At 40.2% G+C, this 21,125-nt stretch overlaps 1 protein-coding gene across 2 annotated transcripts in view; it reads right to left on the reverse strand.

Moving 5' to 3' along the window:
• Nucleotides 1-21,125, reverse strand: part of igsf21a (immunoglobin superfamily, member 21a) — a 212,102-nt gene that overhangs the window by 129,695 nt on the left and 61,282 nt on the right. For both annotated transcript variants that reach the window (XM_053867446.1, XM_053867447.1), the window contains exon 2: nucleotides 16,215-16,327. In XM_053867446.1, coding sequence (XP_053723421.1) covers nucleotides 16,215-16,327 — 113 coding nt within the window. The remainder of the gene's footprint in view (nucleotides 1-16,214; nucleotides 16,328-21,125) is intronic.

The following is a 21,125-nucleotide window of genomic DNA, read 5'->3' on the forward strand; positions in this document are numbered from 1 at the left end:
CACAATAAATTGTGTCAGGTTTTTATGTGTCCCCTGCTTTTATGTGCCTATTTGAACACTGTAATTGGACCAGTAAACAACAAGACATCTTAAATACCTAATCTGCACTGTCAGGACGTTGGACAGCACCAAGTCAAATGTAAAATGTTTTGAATTCAAAGCATTAGGATTATTCATTAGAGCACCATGAATACAGTGTTTGTTTAAACACATCACTCAAGAATAAAATAAATGAATCGGCTGTCATTTTCTTTATGTTAAGCAAGGTCCGACACGCTGCTGTGCCACAACAACAACAATAATACGAATAATAATAATGGTGCAGTGACAAAACAACCAAACGGTGCACAATACTAACTTTTCAATACTTCAACTTTTCAACTTGAAAGTGACGTGCCCCCAGGCTGCAGTTGTTTGGGTCACAGAATATGTCAGAAACAGTCTGAAGTTATACATCTCATATATAACCTGAATAATCTACACTTGATCTGTTGCATGAACATGAGTCCTTTGCTGTTCAAAACTACTACTACAACCACTACTACTAATAACAACAATAATATAATAAGCATGGATTTATTATTATATCATTACTGAATATTTATTGGAAGAGCTGGAGGAGGTTTGTGCGGACCGGGAAGTTTGGGCTTCCCTGCTCCGAATGCTGCCTCCGCGACTCGACCCCGGATATGCGGTAGAAGAAGGTAAGGTACTGCTCATGTTATCAGGTGGGAATTACTGTTAGTTTATGTTCATGTCGCAATATATGCCATCATTAAAAATGAATTGCAATGTCCATTTTTTTCAATATCGTACAGCGCCACACTTTGCTATTTTGATAGTATATAGTCCGGAAATTACGGTAGTTGCCGACATTGATGCATAATTTCTGAAAACATCCACTCAAGGTGCCGTGACAATGTGTACACCATTGAAAATGATCATTATTTTACCGTTTAAGCATATACAAAAGCACATGGACCAAGAGACTGAGACTACCCAACTCAAAGACCGAGTGCCACAGGAGCTCCTTTCTTCCTGTGGCAAGAAAAACATACAATTATATCTTTTTAATTTATTGTGATATGTTGTGTACAGAGCACGTTACAAACACAATTTCCCTAGGGATTAATAAAGTTATATATATATATATATATATATATATATATATATATATATATAGATTCATTCTGTTTATACAAGATGGAAATTAACACAGGGGCAATATGACATCACAGATTTCCATTGAATAGGAAAGTTTTATTCACAAAAAAATAACAAATCAATAAATAAATACCTAAAATAAATATAAAAATATACCTAAAATAAATATAAAATGCTATTAGAAACGGGGCATGTATTACTATATTACCACGAAAACTAACATTCAAAGTCATATGATATTTTATAGTTTTATTGTGTGTAAACTGGATTCATTCTCTAAATCTGGATACCATTTTCTGTCCAGCAGTGTGGGCAGTGTCCCTATATGTAGCTGCAAGATTAACAAAGTAGAATGGTGCAGACAGGAAGAAGGTAGTGTCCTCAGCATGTGGACACGGGACCTGAGAGCATACGCATCAGTCCTGTGATATAATTCTTCAGCTGCATGTTTTCTCCCAGCATCAAAAATCCGAATCACGCCATCCATCGCTGGAAAGTCATCAGTGAGCGATTTCACGCTGGAGTGTACACGTCAGGCTAGTTTGGTCAGGGATGCATCAAAGAAAATGAGAACACGCAGTATTTAATTGAGAATCCCCCCGAGTGCACGTGTCAACAGGGGCCTGGCAAGGTGCCGTGGAGACCAAGCATATTACCCGCTGTCTCGCGTGATGGTCTGATATGTTAAATGATCGAAAACGGCCTGCCTCAGTTCCTAGTGGGTCGCTAATGTAGTTCAGGTTAAGAAGCAAATAGGAAAGCAGTCTTTGCTCGGGTCACGTCTTCCAGCCTGATCTGGTAACTGAGTGAGAACATATGAATTACGGACTACACAAGTGTCAAGACAGAGGGAAGAAAATTCAAGACCGTCTCTTATGTAGTATATGCACTGTCCCAAACCAGGACTCCTTCAGGTGGACACTAGCATCTAGAGGTCGACCAACATATCGGCCGTTTTTGGGCCATTTTTCACTTACCAGTCCACATCGCTACCAACCTTCTTTATATCAGTCCCGCACATATTTGTCCGATTGTGCACTCTTGTGTTAAGAATATAGCCAGCCATTGCATTTCTACTTAACTCCTTTAATCTGAGGCCACTGACTGCATTACATGTTGTACACATGTAATTACATTACATGTACACAACTGACTGTTCAACTTAAGCAATAAAAATAAATAAATAAAATAAATATATAAACAATTATGAATGAGAATGTACACTGTCTATTTTTTTTTCCCATGGAAGGTTTTCAAACAAATGAATATCTCCTCAATTACATTTTGTTCATACCAAAGCCAAATCTCATATTGGCCCAGAATATCGGCCCAATATCGATTATCGGCTTTCCCAAGCCACCAGATAACAATATCATAAAAAATAAACAAATAAATTGCTAGGATCACATATGAAATGACAAATGCAATATTGTTTCCATTATTTTGTCCAACCCCTGTACCTCCCAACAGTGCAGTAGTCCTTTCATGGGAGGGATTTTGATTTTTTGTTTTTTAATTTTGTTCTTGGATTTTCATGCTCAAGTTCACGGTAAACAGAATTATTTGATCATTCAAGTGTGTTATTGGTTGCATGAAACATTGTGAGGTTGTGAATGTGAATATATCATTCATGAGCGAAACAAAGACAAACACAGTTATTACAAGTGAAGTGGCTTTTCAGGAGGAACTTTCATTTGTCTGAAGTGAAGTCCTCTGGCAAAAAAAAGTAACTTAGAAAACATCATCATACATTTGTAGACTTAACATGTTGAAAGCAGCTCTACAGCTACAGCTCTGTAAATCTGATCCCGTGATCTTTCTGCTGTGTGCTCACACACACATACACACACACACACCAACACACACACAAATGTTCTCTATATTTGTTTATGAAAAGTTTTTTGGGGAGGGCTTTTAGTTTCGTCAACTTTTGAACCCTGGTACTGTGTATCAAATATCTTCGTTTGTACCAACTTCAAATTTCATTCAAATATACAGTACATGCCAAATGTTTGGAGAGTCCTTCTGATTCAGTGTTTTTTCTTCATTTTTACAACTTTCTTCCTTCTAGATACAAACTGAAGACAAGAGAAAAAATGGTGTGAATAACTGTAAATATCTTTTAATATTTTAGACGACTCAAAGTAGCCAACTTTCACTTAGTTGGCAGCACTGCAAACCTTTGGCCTTCTTAATGCGCTTCATGATGGAGTCACCTACTGAAAAACCTTATCAGGTCACTACATCATGAAGCTCATTGCGTGAATGTCAAGAGTGAGCGAATGGACCGTTGTTTTAAAGAACGTAAAATTGAAAGATGTTTTGAGTAAGTACACACTTCTTTGTTTACTACATAGGTGTGCTCACTCATATATTGATGCCTTCAGTGAGAATCTTCAATGTAAATAGTTCATAGGAAATAAAAAAAACCACATTGAATGAGAGATGTGTCCAAACTTTTGGAGTGTTCTGAACATATTTCCAAAAAAATGTTGACCTGCCTCTTTAATACTAATTTTGATGGTAGTGTTTTTCCTCCTTCATGTTTGGCAGTCACAATCCTAGTTTTCTTTAGTTTTCCTATGACAGCTAAACTATAAACTTAGCATTGTGAGTCACCAATTCGCTTTCCACTGGCTCATATTTTGTGAGTCATTCAGTGACAAGACAAATCATGCATTCTGTTTGTTATAAAGTAGTACATATAGGAGGTGACACTGATGCCCACAAAAGGCCTCACTGATGGCTACGCATGACCCTTAGCTGTCTCCTCAATTTGTGCGTGCTAAGTCAGTGAATCGCGGAAACATACTGGCCATGTCGAAATGCATAAGCTGGCGTGGATGATTCCACGGGGTTCTTTCTCATGAAAAAAAATAAAGCTAGAGCGACTCATTGATTTGGAGGCTGTGGCAGATCTGAGCGTGTTGTGAGCACGTCAGACATTACCTCAATATTAGTTGCACCAGGAAAAATAATGCATTACTTGGTACATGTGAGTCAGTTGCACAGGCACTTTGGTTTTAGTAAGTACCAATATAGTAGAGGAGTGGAAATTTGTTGGGTAGCAAGGTCATAATCTTAATTTTAGATGCATATGACAACCAACCTTTTTGTCAACTGAGTAAGGGGGTTCAGCAAAACAAGAAGAGGCAAAAGGTTTGTCAGACTTTCATCCTTATCCATACAAAAAAGGTATAACTAAAGCAAAAAGAAATTGGTGAAGGATCAGTCTCCGTGAAGAGCTTCAAGTTTCTCAAGTACAACAGCTTTCTCCATATGAACGTTTGTTCTATAATGCATCATCATTATTCACAGGTCGAACTAAGAAGATATCGAATACTTGTCATGAACAAACCTGGAAATTGACACCATGACAATCTGCAAGAGAGTTACAGTTAGTTACAGTTTGGAAGAATAGCCTTTTATATTTCTAAGGTACTTCGCAGGCTGTTGCTTTATTTTGCGTTCCTCAATGAACTGACTCTGAAGACTGGAAAAGGCTTGAGATGGAATGTCGCCCTATTTATTTTGACGGATCGTTCAAAGTCAGCGATGGTGAAATCCTTCCCCGTCGATTTTTGGAAGGTCCTCGCACGACATGAGTACAATGAGAGCACATTATTTCAAGGCGGCTGGTTGTCATTTACACCACCGTATCAATGATTTATCGCCGATCATTTAGAAAGCGATTACGGAGAACTTGCCGTGATATTTTATGAATTACAAACGCTCAGCATCAATGGCAATTAGCATCTTGGTACGAGCACCGCTAAAAGGAAGATTATCCAAGTGCCGATAGTGTGGATCTGGAGTGGGACCACTCACATTCTGTGACTTATAAAGGCTGACAGGATTGATTTGGTTCTGCAGATCTGCTGAGGTCAGCGGGGGAATCAGAGGCTGTGAATACCTAAAGTGCCCAGATTCCTCTGTTGGCCTGTTATCCTAAACGTTTGGATCAAAGCAGGATGCTACAAAGCTGTGGGCATCTACAGCTTCTGCGGGCAAAAAGGGAAGATTAAAAGCCAGTAGCTATTCCTCCAAGTTAATGAAGGCGAATTATAGAAACAGTTTGCGGATTCGTTCATTTAAGCAGCACTTTTCTGCATTCTATATCTTAAATAACAGGGGTAGCTACAGTCAGGGAATATCAGGACAACACTCCTTGGGTAAGGCGAAATAAATCCTCCACTCAACACTGTATATCTTTTATATCTTCGTAATACAATATCTAAAATTCAATTCAGAGATCGAACAACTAGTAAGTCTAACTGCCTCTCTCTCTCTCTCCCTCTATATATATATATATATATATATATATATATATATATATATATATATATATATAGTGACGGGTAGGAAGGAATCTACCATGGGTGACTGCTGTATGTAACGCTCTCTAGCACTAGCGAGATAAGCCACCTTTCATGTCGCAAAAAAAGGGACACTTTGGGACAATTGGGCGAACCAGGGTTCTGAGGATGCACCTGGTTGCTCTTTCTCAATGTCCAGTGGCATGCAGGGCGTTAATCCTTATTCAAATGAAAGAAATTGAAATAAAAATCTTCATCGATTCTTAATAACGGTGATGGCTGGATGAGGCTCCATGAATGAGTGTTTTCAGAGGCCACTAGGTGGCACTGTCTGCTGTAAAATGAAAGCAAGGGCGCCATCTAGTGGCTGAAAATGAGGACACTGTTTCATCTACCCTGCAATACTGTTTCATGATGCATCATCTACCCGTCACTACATAATAAAGTACTTTGCTTCATTGAGAATAGCTGAGGATTTTTCGCAAGTTGGACCGGCCGACTACTGCCAAGACGGAACAAGTTTAATGACTCTGTACCAGCTCAATACTACAAAAAGGGATCCTGACTATAGTATAAATGTGATACGTCATATTCTATTATGATAGTGTCACGCTATATTTTTGTTCTGTTTGAATTGAAATTTAACGCACCAGTGTGATCGCAGGTCAGAAATAAACGCATTATTCTATTTCATATCTATCTATATTTCATATATTTATTTATTGTATTATGTATTTCATATATTTTATCTTTTTTTCCATAATTAGGCCTAAAAGGATACAATATAATACAGTACAGTAGCATTGCTTCAAGGAGCAATTATTATACACAAACCTTAACATGACAGATGAAGATATTGAAACTGGCCACAGACACTTCAAACATCATGTTAAATGTGATATTGACCACAAAAACTTGAAGAACAGATCACAGCTTATGAACATAAATACAAGAAAAAAAACGCTCATCTTCTTGAAGCAAACATGGACTGCCGTTCTTGGCAGCTCTCAGTGCATTCAGGACAGTCGTATTATAGTGTTATTATATATATATATATATATATATATATATATATATATATATATATGTGTGTGTGTGTGTGTAAAACCAATGCAATCCATTGAAAACTCTTGAAACATGAAAGCATGAAGAATGTAGACCTGCTAACACTGTCGGCCTTCACCGACAGAGGTATGAATCTATTTTCCTGTAGGCAAAAATACTGACATGATTTACAACTCGGCAGTGAGACAAATATTGAAAAAGCAAGTGCCAATTGTGGGAAAACTTGATTACATAGATGCAATCTTGACACCAGCATCCTTAGTGGCTCTCGGATGATAATTACCTTGTCATTGCAGAGAGCATGACTCACACCAACAGTGAGGCTGATGTCCTGGATGAATATCCTTTAGCCCCACTGGGAGAGTGTCGTCTAGCTCCTCTGATGTCTTTGAGTGTCTGGGCCCTGGAGGTCAGCTTCTCATTTTACACCACCAAAAATCTATTACCGAACTTATCTCTCGCAATGAGCATGAAACCCACAAGGGAAAAGAGAGGCCTTTCATTCATTGTTTTTTTTTTTTTTTCCTTTTTCTTTTTCCCTGGGCTGCAGAACAGGCCTTGTTGTAAGTGAACCAGGTTCCGGCTAATGGGCCTGATGGTGACGAGGTCACTTGGAACTGAACTCCATGAACTTCACTCTCATTACACACTGCTGCATTAGTTCTGTTAAAAGGCGGTGGAAATGATTAAGACAGACTGACAGAGAGGGAGACTTTTGGGTTGAGCTGTAAGCCCTGTTCAAAGCAATGCTGAATCAGATTTTAATCATGTACAGTGGTAACTCGGTTTTCGACCACAATCCGTTCCTCTATGTGTGTGGCCGCTGCATGTGGGAGGGGTTGCCGAGTGAGTGACGTCTCTCCAGAAGTGAAGAGGTGCCCGGTGCGTGTCCAGCTCTGAATGTGCGCTTCTGTGCAGTTTGGCTGTGACAAAGTCATAAACCAAGTCACGCTCTGTCCCAGACTCGCCTCATCCCTGTCCCAGCTCCAGCCCACAACAGGACATCAAACCCTGGAGTGAGCGCTCCAGCCTCGGAGGTGTGGAGAGCGAGCACCTCCCCTGTGACACTCTACCACGGTCCAGTGCGGAGACAGGAAAGGTTTTCCACCTCAATATGAAGAAAAAACAGTCAGTAAATGTAGCTAACGGGACACGTCTGCATACAGAGGCTGCATTATACACAATAACAAAGCGCGTCGTGGGTCAGCTGATCGCTCCGCGCACGGTATGTATTTTCTGTTCGAGTTCTGGACTTTTGTTCGAAATCAGAAGCAAAAAAATCCAGAAATTTTTGTTCGAAGTCTGGGACGTTTGAAAATCAACTGTATCACTGTATTTAAATATCCTGCAGGAAATGTCTTTTTTTTTTTTTTATGAACAAAATTTTTTTTTTCTCTAATATAATCCAAAGTTTTTTTTTATGAATTTCAATGATTGTATTGGATCTGTTTGCACTTGGAATCTGTACTACAGAATTTACGGTACTTCGATAGTCCACTAGTCACTGTTTATCTTAACCATTAGTCGACTTGTTGCGTCGTGTTAAATGCTGTTGTCAATCTGAACATTTTAAATGCTCAATATTTTGTTTTGACAGGGATGTTCAGCAGTTGTTGCGTTGACATTGGGAAATGTCCTCCTCCTGACTTCAGCCTCCACCACTCACCTTACTTACTGACTTTCTTAATGGAACGACACCGATAGCATCGCGACTCGTCGACACATGAAACAACCGGTGACAAATGTAATAGTCGATTGCAGTCGATTATGTGGGCAAGTCACTGCGCAAAGTGGAGGCGGAAGCAATGGATATCAACTGCTGAGAGCGCAGATGAGCGCTAAGGAGGCTGTGTTCTTAGACCACAACAGCCAGACAGCAGATCGTGCCCACGAGGTTATAAAGAAAGCAGTTCACGCAATGTTTGGGCACCAGAGTCAAAACACAGATCATCACAGTGTTATCATACCTCCATAAAAACGTCCATTGTGGATAGAATAAAGGGAGTATAATCTAATCTATAATGCGATAAAATGATAGATAACACTTGAAGCGGGAAACATGGTTACTGTTTGACCAGTAAGAATGAAGCTGTAACAGATTTTGGACTCAGGCCTGACCTTGGCTGGCACTTCTCAGTGGGGTCAGCACCTTGTTTGGCTCAGCAGAAAACAATCACAGAGCAACTGATCGAATGCTTTCTTTCTTTAAAAAAAAAAACCAAAAAAAAAACTATATAACCATCTGAAGAAAACTGTTCCCTAAAACTAACATCATCCACAGGAAGCTTCACATATAGAGCCTTAAATAAATAGCAATAAAAAGTTTTTGTCCAAGGAAAGGCAGAGAAACTGTTGAAATAAATTGAAATGGAAATTTTGATTAATTCATAACTTTGTCAATACACATTTTTTTTTCTTCTTTGGTTGCTGCTGTTTCTTCAACGCCCTTGAGCATGAATCTAATGATAAAAGATATGTTCTGTCTAGCAAGCTCCCACGCAAGCGTTACATCACAGGCTGCTAATGTTTTGTTCAGCTGCATTCACACATCAATCATACATGCAATCACAGAGACCATTGAGGACTCCAGGCTTTCTTTCTGTCTTTTATTTCTTTATTTTTTCATTTATTGTTTAGCCCTAAACAAAGTCAATAATCCTCTGATGAATAATCCACTGAAGAAAACGTTCAATGGGAGACATAAATAAACATAAAAGACGAGTCTAATAGGAACTTGCAATTTAAAACAGTTACTTCTCAGCTATCCTGCTTTTTTTTTTTTAGATAGAGGAATGAACTCCCTGATTCTCAAGCCAGCCTACGACTGAGGGCGACTGCCAAGAGCCCCATTCCAAGAAAAACTCTCTCATGAAAACTTCACAAAAAAAAAGACTTGATTCTAATCGCTAAGCAATCGGTTTCTTGTTTGACTGGTGTGATGCTGAAAATGGATTTCAAAAATCCAGTCTTAATCTTTTTGGAAGATTACACAAGCGCCCAAAAAAAAAAAAAAATGTAGAGCACAGATGGAGATTTGGAGATAAATACAGACTCCAATACATTCTAATATTCTGCACACGTTGAAGACGAAACACAATTCATAATTGAAGTATTTCTTTTTCTCTCTGTGGTGAAGTACAAAGCGAATTCGCCAGTGTTTCTTTGACGGCTTACTTTAGTTGGAGACGCCAACAAGGAGGAGTCATTATTCACCCTATGCAGCTGAGAAAGAAAACATCCCAGTGTCGTTGCAGCTTCAGCCATTTGCATCCCTCTCAGGCGGGAATGGAACTGTGCCTCAGTCGCTATTAGCATTTGTGCATAAAAAGGTGCCCAAGTTTGCTGACAAGATGTGTACAATTATCATTCTGTGTATTACAGGCTGCCTATTTGCCTGGGTGACATCCTCAAAGGGGAAGGTCGTGGTGCAGCGATCCATATCGCCTTATCCGCAACTCCCTAAGGGCACCATATTCGGCATAGACCAGCCGGCTTATGAGAAAAGATGAGGTTTATGCCGCCGTTTAAAGAGGCAGAGCACATTCCGCAGCAGCATAAAATGATGCAGTCAGAGAAAATCTAAGTGAAACAATTTAAGACTGGAGTCAAAGCTGTCCCCACTGGAGGAAGGACGGTCCTCTAGTTGCTTTTACGATGAGCTGCAGTACATTCATTGGCTCTTTACTCAACAGTGACTCTTGTTTTGGATTTAATGAGACAAGTGAGACTGTACACGTGAGATCTCTCCACAATAAGAAACACCAGTCTAATAGCCCCGGAGTGCATTGTAAAAAAATGTGATAGTAAAGTACAAATTGTGTTTAAATAGGATGCATGGTAATAACTTGGGCTACTGACTTCAAAATTATCATTATACCTCACACGGCTCTTGTGGGTTTTTATAAAGCCGACTTGTTCTGTCATTGAGGGCAGTCGAAACCTCTGCTAAAGAAATCATGAGGTCAATTTACGAAAAATAAAAAACAATAATAATAATAATAAAACAGTAATGCAGATAATGCACTTTTTTTTTCAATAGGTTTTGCAATTTTTTTACGAGTGTGAAGATATACAAGCATAGTACTATTACAAGGTAAGGTTCATATTGTTCATATTGTTTTTGTTTTTTGAAAGACTCTTTTCAAAATGTCAATTTTTCAACCAACAAACCAAGTGCATTTTCTTTACCTCCACTCAAGCACTCCGGATGGCTGGTCCCAAATGACTGAACTGTCTTCACAACCTCCTTCGCCCCTCTTGTTCATCTGCCCGGCTTTGACTGACCTTCATTCCAACTCATATCTCCATCACTCCAGCTTCTCCTCCAACTCCTCTCTACAGCTTCGCGAGAGAGTTGTGCATCTGAGAGTAGCCACTGACACCACACATCACTACTTAGAGTAAAGGACAGCTCTCGGAAAGCAGGGTTGTGTATATAATTTATAAGCCAGATAAAAAATATATATCACCAAAAAAGTGAAAATAATTACCTCGGGGTTAACAACTTTTTAAACTTTGCTTAAAAAGAAAAATGTCAGCAATCACACCCAAAAACATTGCAGAATATTTTACCTCCTACAACACCACATGGGGATACAGCAGCAGAAACTTAGAAACTGAAAACCCCCACAGGAGCGAGCTGCAGGAACACAGATAGTGAGCACTCTTCTGTTGGTACAGAGTTCTGTTTCCCTGGCAACCCTGTCTTGAAGATTTTAAAAGTCGAATTGTGAGTGTTTGTTGCCGCCTGTGTCTGTTCACTGTGAAGAAGCAGGATTATTTTTTTTTAAAAATGGGGGGCAAAAAAAGCCATGAGCTGGTAACAAATATTTCCCGTTGCACTTTCAGGAAATGAGCAGCTGCAAAAAGTCAACAGTAAATCCGGCGTCACAGTGCCCTCAGGTGAAGTTCCCTCCCTCACTTTCTGACACACTGTGACAAGAGATAAGTCATTTACATAGCTGTTATATTGTGCTTTGACACCCTGAGCAGATTTAATGGGATTTGTCAAAATGTGGGCCAAAATATAAATCTGAGAAACACCACCAGAGGCGTCATAGAAGCTGGAAGTATTAGACCAGAACTTGTGTGGGCATCAAGTGTCTTGGTATTATCCAGTAATACATTCCCACAGTAAGAGTCTGCTGGGTCAGTGGTTTATTCGCAGAGATGCTACCCTACTTCCAAATATGAACAGCATATTCTCGAAGCAAAGAAGGCAGCTGGCTTGTGTCCAAACACAGCTGGCGAACACTTAAGTCCACATATACCAGCCTTCTGTGCCGCTAAGATAATACCAGTACTTCAAGTGTGCGTTCATTTAGATGTAAGAACTCCCGCAAAGACACTAAGAGCTGCAGTCAGCTCATGTAATATCAAGATTAACTCTGAGTCAGAACGTGTTCACACCTTGCAAATCTAAGAGGACTAGAAGAGGAAGGTTAGCAGCAAAATTATACAGTATTTTCTCCGGCGGGTGTCTGGTGTCTGTGTAACACAAGAAATTATATTCATAAATTCCAGCTGCATGCCTTTGCTCCTCATTAAGTCCAGCAGTGTACAGTGTTCAGTGATCATCGTGCGCAGAATCGTCTTCTCTCTTCAACCGAACTTGTGTTGAAACTTTCAGAGATTCAGCAGCGCACCCAGGGGAGACTTTTCGAGGCACCGCAAGTTCTTAATGTAACAGCGTTGACCTCGGAGTGCTGAGTTAATGCTTCAGAAGGAGTTTCTAAATGCATCCTAATGGATAACTTTAGTCTTTTCAGACAGTGAAAATACACACAAGCCAAGTGTTTAAAGCTGAGACTTCTTTAATGGAGGAGTGTCATCGATCCAAAGTGTCATGTATTTGACATCAAGTCAAATGGCCCTGTGACAATCAGTTTGCAGATGATGACAGTCACCAATTTGAGGCTAAAAAGAATTGAGCGAGACAGATTTATTTTGTGGCAAATTGTTTCTTTGGTTTTTGTGTGTGTGTTGGCAAAATTGCTACCAGAACACAAGGTTATGGATTGTGCAATGATGACGGAGAATTGCATTTTCTTTCCTCACAAATAAAGTTCAAATGCCTGCATGGTAATAGAGAACGGTGCCATATTCCAGAGTGATGCTTGATGTTTAAAGGTCCCGTATTATGCAAAACTGACATTTATAGGTATTTGGGTTGCTATCTTCTCTTCCATGCCACAGCATGCACCTGAAATTTGATGATTTCTGCGCCACACTGTGCCAAGAAGCTTCATTTGAATTTGGTTACCCCCAATATTTTTTTTTTCACTCAACCAGCTATGTTAAAAGGCATATACAGTAGTACAGGGACCAGGAACAGTGGTTCTCGACCATAATCCGTATCCATTTCTCCCATTACAATGAATGGAAAAAGAAATAATGTGTTCCAAGCCTTAAAATAGTCTTTTGTAGGAGTGAATGTAGAGTGTCTGCTGCAGCTGAGCTGTTCCTCTATGTGTGTGGCCGCTGCATGTGGGAGGGGTTGCCGAGTGAGTGACGTCTCTCCAGAAGTGAAGAGGTGCCCGGTGCGTGTCCAGCTCTGAATGTGCGCTTCTGTGCAGTTTGGCTGTGACAAAGTCATAAACCAAGTCACGCTCTGTCCCAGACTCGCCTCATCCCTGTCCCAGCTCCAGCCCACAACAGGACATCAAACCCTGGAGTGGAGGTGTGGAAAGCGAGCACCTCCCCTGTGACACTCTACCACGGTCCACTGCGGAGACAGGAAAGGTTTTACACCTCAATATGAAGAAAAAACAGTCAGTAAATGTAGCTAACGGACACGTCTACATACAGAGGCTGCGTTATACACAATAACAAAGCGCGTCGTGGGTCAGCTGATCGGTCCGCGCACGTTACGTTTTTTCTGGCTTCTTTCGGGGGCGTTCGAGTTCTGGATTTACGTTCGAAATCCGAAGCAAAAAAATCTCAAAATTTTTGTTCGAACTCCGGGACGTTCGAAAACCGAGGTACCACTGGTAGGTAACAGTTGATAGATGAGGCCCGAGGAGACTACACTACAGAGGAATAGGAGGGCAAGAAATGTCCTGAGGCTTTTTCCTTGAGAATCCAGTGCCACTGAGCTTGCAGCCGTAAAAAGCAGAAGGTTCACTGTTCAGCTTCATCCGTTGTGCATGCAGTTGTCTGTTACCTGTTGAGCAAGGCTCGGCACTCTGCTTAATTTTAATGACTGGATCAACTGCTGCTCTTCGCCTGCTCTCTCTTCACTCGCTCCATCACAGACTCTCTCCATCTCTGCCAACATAACTCTTCCGGGATCCTCCAGCTCACCAGGAGTCTTTACCTAGACACTTCCTTAATTTAGCGCTTGCCTGTCAGGACTGTGAGCAGACTCCCTGCTCCTCTTTCCATCACAACCTCCAGCCCACTTTTGCCCATTTCATTATATTGACTGATACTCACCTGTGTTTATAATCCAGCTCTCACTTTAATTGGACACGGCTGCACTGCGCTGATCGTGGCAGGAGAAAGCTCCACTCACATGGCTGACAGACACTATGTCGAGAACGAACGCGAGTCATGTCGTCTCGCTGACACATTTAGTTTTTGTTCTTGTCAGGCATAACTCAGTTATGATTTACATGCATTAGATGAACGGCATCTATCTCTGTGTTGATACATTTTTGTTTGAGAAGATTTCATTGCCTGATATTATGTTCGGAATTTCGACTACTAAAAGAAAAATAAAGGAAGAAAATGCCCCGTTGATTTCTATGGGGAACTGGTTTCTCTAATGGTCTCGTGTCGTGCTTGAACAGAAATGGGAAAACTAGACTTGTAAGGCACAGCACACACTCAAATCACTAATACAAATCTACTTTAATGTGAGTATTTCAAGAAAATCACTGGAGTTAGAGCGCTGTGCTTTGACCACAAGGCTTTCCAGTCCTTATTGGAATCCGTGTTCATGTCATATCATTTCAATTCCAGCTCTGCAGCAGACATTGCTAAACCACTTCCATCACACTGACCATAAGTTGGATTTCAGGTCTGCAGTGGATGACGTTTATTTTCAACCATTGATACAGACAGCAGCAATTGATCAGCGCATAGATCACGTGAGATTTCATCGTTGGAAATAGATCAGTTTTCTGATGGCGTGGCGGCTCTCATGTAAGCCGCCAGGCTAGTTTTTACTTGTCGGAAACCCTCATTTGCAGAGTCTCAGTTTGGTATCAGAAAGACTCCAACAAGACGGCACGTGAACAACATAAATACCGCAACTTCACAGCCATTAAAATAATCTGTGGAGCTAAGGGAAAGAGATTTACCGTACTTTTTTCAGTAGAAATATGAAGTAATAATGGTAGATTAAGTGGATATGAAAAGGCCATGAGTGAAAGTTGTTTTTTTGTAAATATATATACTAGTTGCAGTCACTCCTTTTGAGGCTTCATCAGTACGAAAATTCTCCTATTAAAGCTTGGTGCAGGATTTTTGAAAGTTACAAGATCAAAAAGTGTAAGCAAGATATTCCCTAAGATTAAATGCTTGACGTTATTGACATTAATGCGTAAATTAATTCAGCAATTTCACCCTCTCATTTTAATTTACGTGTCATCCGCTCTTCGAAATCTGAGACGACGGAAGAACTTCTGACTAGAACAGGAATAACATCAACATCTGCTCAGGCTTTTAACTAGCCGGACAGTAAATGGCTTAATGTGAAGTAAATGAATGTTATCGTTCACCCGCGGCCAGAAGTATGGCTGCTTCATGGATCAAATGAAGTCTTGCACACACACAAATTTAATTATTTTCCATACACAGCGATTTAATTATCAGCGGCAGTTAGGCAGACAAGTAAACCAAGTGGGATTTTAATAACTCCGGAGACACCAGCTGTGAAGGAATAATGACGATGACCAGTGGCTTGAGAAATCCTATTTTCCCAAAACCAACGTTGCTTCCTGTACAGCTGGCCAGAATCTCAGCATCCTGCCTGATGACAGAATGGGGCCCGTCAAACTCCCACTGGGACCATCACCACCTCTCCTGCATTAAAACTGATGATGTACCAATTTTGCTCGGCATGTTAAGTTGTTTTTAAAGTGCGCAGCAAGTGGAAAACCTTGAGAGGAGGACTGTCAAGTTCTTCCGTGTTGAATGTCTTGGAAGGAGTCAAAGGAAGACTTTTATATTCATTTAATAAAAGAAAAACATTCATACGGGCATAAAAACTTTCTTGAATGTCGAACATCTGTGATAGAAAGCAGCCAAGAGTGCTTCAAAAGAATTGGGTTCATTTCCTGAGACACATTTATGGTGTTAAAAAGATGTCATTTTCTAACTTGCTAGCAGTGCTGTATTCACATCACATTCACATCATATTGTTTCCTTTTTTAAAAGCAGATATGTTGCAACAGAAACCTGAGGAATGTAGTCAAATATGAAACACTAAAAACACGTAATGGAGGGAAATTTCCATTTCATTTTATATATATATATATATATATATATATATATATATATATATATATATATATATGAAAAAGGTGCGTTTTTGCATGTACCAAATTTTTATTTAAGAACTCTGAGCAGCTATTAACAGATAGAACGCTCTGATGCGGCAACATCAAACGCAACTCCAAACAAAGCAATTGCCTCAAAGCGTGAAAATATAAATAGTCTACTCACCCTGTACCAAACGATTTCTCTGAGCCTTCCATCTGTTTTGAAGTTACACTTGAGGGTAACGGTCTCTCCCACAACAACAGGAGGCAGCGGCTCAATGGTAACTGTCAAATATCCTGAAAATAGAACAGGAAAAGGTTAAACTGTTTTCTTTGTTGTTTTTATCTATCGATGGAACATTGACTGGCTTCGCAGTCTATAGTTTCATTCATCAAAGCAAGAAGCTGCTACGACTTTCAAATGACTGGTTTATCGAGCAGCTTCAGAGTTGGACGGGGGGGTAATCCATGTACCATCTTTTGGAAAGGCAACGTCTGAACCAGGTGCCCACCAGAACCTAGTTTTAACACAAAAAAAAGAAAGAGTCCTTTTGCTGCATCATGAACAAAGAATGCTGAGGATGTTTGAGGTCACTGTGGATGAGACGATTTGCCATGAATGGACTCAAAAAATCTAATTCAAAAGTCGGATAGTGTTCGCTTTCCGGACGCATAAAGTAATACATTAGTTCAGCAGAGGGGCGGGAACTCACTCAACCAAGGTCAGAGCATCCAAGGTCATATGTTCATAAGTCTCCAGCAATCCTCTCTAAGTTGGTAGGATTTAAAACAAAAAAAAAAACAACTTTCCAAATAGACCACTTGGGCCACAGCTATTCATTAATCCTTTCATCATTTTTTTTGTATTTGTGTTTGAGCCCAAATGGGGTGATGGGGGACAGCCAGAAATGGTTGCTTTACAGTCAGGCCACCCATTTGTACGATCATTCATAAGGTTTCTGCGACATGTAGGCGAGCGTGACGCTCCGACACAACATAAATGACGCCTTCAGAGAAATATCTAATTTTTTTCTGAAGGCGCCTTCAAAAAAATATCGAATTTAATGTGAACAAACGTATTTAAGCAAAGTGGAAACACGGAAACAAACAACACATAACACATCATGGAGGTGGACAGGAACATGACAGTTTTCAGTATGTTTTTCACTGAATAATCCAGAGAGAAACATCGTATTGAATAAAGTCTGTTGCTCATGGAACTCAAGTCGTGCATTCCAGACAGACATAAAAAATACAGACCACCTGAGTTCGGCTGCAGATTCACATGATTAAAAACGTTTTTTATTGTCACCAATTCAATAAATGTCACAACCTGCCCCTCTTCTTCATTGTTTCTCTATTGCTTCTTCATCTTTTTTTTTGTTTTTTCTTTGACGATGCAGCACCAACCGACTGTATCATTGTGCTTCCTTGGTGTAGAAGATTAGGATTGGACTGGATGTACCTGGATTATTATTAGGATTGATATGGAGTCCTCTTAGTTTAAAGCCTCAGTCTTTGGGGCTCATCTTCTCTTTTTGGGATTGGACTAGCTGTGGTCTAAAACAATGGCGATGCAAAGTGAATCATAAATCCAGTAGAAAACAGCATGAAAAAACTGCAGTGATACGTCCAAGTTCCTTTGCAGTTTTGAACATGCATCCATTGTGACCCCAGGAAACAAAACCGCACACTCTTCCTATGCAGTGCTAATCCACAGTAAACTGCCAATTTAGAAACATCGGACAATGATTTATCCCTTTATGTCTGACCCATGGTTGTTGGCAGGCGGCAGCTGTGTGGACTTCCTCTGAAGAAATAAGCTACAATAACACTTTCAACACTTCCAGCATTTAATGAGGGAACTGCAGCTGGTGAAATAGAAGCCCGTCACCTTGAAATTGCAGTATAAAAAAAGAAGTGCTCACAACAGATAATGGTCTCGATAAAAGGCGTATAAAGCCAGATCATGTCATTGGTCCCGCACTCAACGCTGAGGGTCCTCAAGGCACCACACAGGTCACATTTAAACTTCTAACTTCAAGATGGATAAATCAAAGGAGACATTTAACATTTTAAAGTGCCAACAAACGCTCGTAAATATTTGGGCAGCTTGCTTCACAAAGTGACCTGAGATTTTCACACCACTTTGTGTTTGTTTATTGCCCTACTCTGATGTGGGTTTTTTTTCACTTCTCTTCTGGAAATATCATTTAAATAAGTGCTTAATTTTTCTAATTGATGGCACAAGGTGGAGGCAAACACAAACAGATGACTGCCGATAATTTGGTCCTATTACTACGACAGATGATGCAGACGAGTGATGGTCACATTCCCTCGCTGTATTTTTTTTTTACTGTTTATAAGAGAGGAGAGGAGGCTGTTGGAATCAATTAGCAATGAGGGCCAAACAACAAAAAACACCCTTTAATAGATGCAAGTTTTAATTGCCTGCATCGGTTCATAGTTAATATTTTATTATCACATAATGCTTCTCTGAGTCACATCCACTCTTCATGTCCTTATTAAACACATTGTGAACCTCCAAGACCATTCCACATCCAACAAGATGCCCAGGCTCTCACATGACAATTTGTCATCGCTTTTATTTTGCTCCACTTCCTTTTTTCACCTCTTTCTCCTTCTCTGATTTGTTGGAGCTTCACCTTGGATTTGGCACACAGCTGGAACTGATCTACAGATCATCATCCACCCCTTTTTAAAGCACCATGGTTCCAGCAATGGTCTAAGCATTGCGTGTTTTCTGATCTTTTGGTTTTTCCTCTGGTGCCTGAGTCATTGTCGTTTCGAACTGTAGTTTGTTTCCGATCTCTGCGTGTTTCTTATTCCCTCTGATTTATTTATTTTATTCTGATGTATTTCCAGTTTCTTCGCTCGTGATCTCCCGGTTCGGTGACACTTTTGGTTGGACTTATTTCCGTTTGTGTACTCCTCCCGGTTCGGTGACGCCCTCAGTTTTTGGACTTTCTATTTTTGTTTGATCTCCCAGTTCAGTGACACTTTCTATTTGGATTTTGTGACCATTTGTTTGATTATTGTGATATCTTAGTTTAGATTAAATATTTAATAATAATAGTTTAATAATAGTTTAATAATAGTTTATTACTCTGGTCTCCTGGGAGTCTTTGCATTAAGGCATTTGGGTCCCGCTCCGCTCGTACCATTACATATTTTTAGCAACCAGGAGCAAATGCTGTTGACAAACTACTAAGGTGTGTATTTTGTTGACAAGGCTGTTGCACTAAGACAAGTGCAAAATCATAGCGAACAGTGATAAGTGACTTTCAGGTGTCACCCCCAGAAATGAAGCACTGCAGACCAAAATACTCCAAAGGTTTGTAGTAAGCTTTTAGTTAATGGTATTTTAAGTGACTTTAATAAGTAACATCCACAAATCGCTATGCAAACAGGACCATAGGGAGGAAGCAACACTCTTATATTATAGCTTACCATAGCTTGCATCGCCACATCATCTTCATCACCAGGTGGAATAATGTTACGGCACTTCTGTTTCAGTACACGTTTACTACTTAGCCTGAAGCCATGGCACCTCACCCCGGTGACTGGCTCTCCGTCCCACTCACTAGCCTCGTGATAGTCAAACCAACAGCACCTGAAGGGATCTGTCTCCGTTCCACGTTCACCTTCCGCGATACAGTGACTAACAAGCAATAATCAGGGCAGAAACTCGGATCGGTTGACAAAGCTGAGCGCGAGTCTCGTGTCAGTGCACCTCAATATGCTAATTAAAGAATCTTAATTGAATCAGCAGGATGAAGGAGGATGTCGGCTGTAAGCTCTTAACACGGAGCAGACGATCTTAGAGAAAATGTGGCCCTGAAAATGCTCCTCTTTTGTGTGGAACGTTACTCACGAGAGGATAAGCAGGTGGCAGCAAGGTTGTGAAATACACCTTCTGACAGGCCCAGAGTTCATTCTAAGGCTATACACAACGATAACATAATTGACGGTATTAGCCACACCCACTAAACTTAAGAGGGAAAATAGATCTTGTTCATACATAAGCCGCAGGGGGCTATAAGCTGCGGGTGCAGTGACGCTGTCTGCACCGTAGAAAGGTCAGTGGTGCACTGGAAATGCATGAGGATCAATTCTAAACTAGTTTGGAAAACAGGTTCCAGCATTGAGACTGACGCATGAAACAAACTCAGCATAATATTTTTTGTGCAAAAAGACACTCCGTAATAACAGTGGCATCAGTTGCTGCTGGCTTTCAAGTTCAGGGGCAGGTAGCAGGGTGATTTATGGGGGAGGTGGAACCTACCTGGGCAAATAGTCAGTCAAGTCAATTTTCAACAGTCATTCAATAGTGAAGTCTATTTGTGGGCTTCACACAAATTCATAGAACTGCAGTTATTACCAGGTAACTGTTTCCCGCCAGAACAAGCACGATTTTATGCAGCAAGAGTGACACTTCAGAATAAAAATACACACTAAAGCAACCCTGCAGTACAGCCATCCACCACATTATGTGTTATTATTATTATTATTTTTTTATAAACTTCTCAATGTCAAACAGTTCCCACCTTAACTGCTTCATTGAATTAGGGTGTTACCCAAAATACAGAAGAATGACAGAACAGTGATTAGGTAAAACAGTTCCCCACTGAAGGCCCAGGTACCAAATTCACTTCTCGCCCTTGGGGTGCTGCGTGGCCTTCTACAGCAGGGCTGTTCAAATTCTTATAAATGAACAAGTCACAAAGATGTACTGCACTATAAAAATGCAAAAAAAAAATGTATATGTTGTTTTTTTTTCTGAACTGGTCTTGTTCGTAATTCTTTCTCTATCTGCAGCTGGTTCAGAAAAAGCAGATGTTTTTGTCTAATACAGTTGTAAAACAAAGGAAGAAGACAAATATCTTTCTTCACATAGCTCTGTTAAAACAGGAGGTTACATGAATCCATATTACACAATGCAAGTCAGATCTTTTTTCCCAGTGGCCTAGAAGCTATGTCATAGAAAAACCAGGTATTCCGTATACCAACTTAAAAACGTGCAGGAATACGTGGCATCACGTCTGACGTTTTGAAAACAAGACGGCAATAAACC

Source organism: Synchiropus splendidus, chromosome 6 (genome assembly GCF_027744825.2).
Source record: "Synchiropus splendidus isolate RoL2022-P1 chromosome 6, RoL_Sspl_1.0, whole genome shotgun sequence".
In the NCBI taxonomy this organism is placed as follows: Eukaryota; Metazoa; Chordata; class Actinopteri; order Syngnathiformes; family Callionymidae; genus Synchiropus; species Synchiropus splendidus.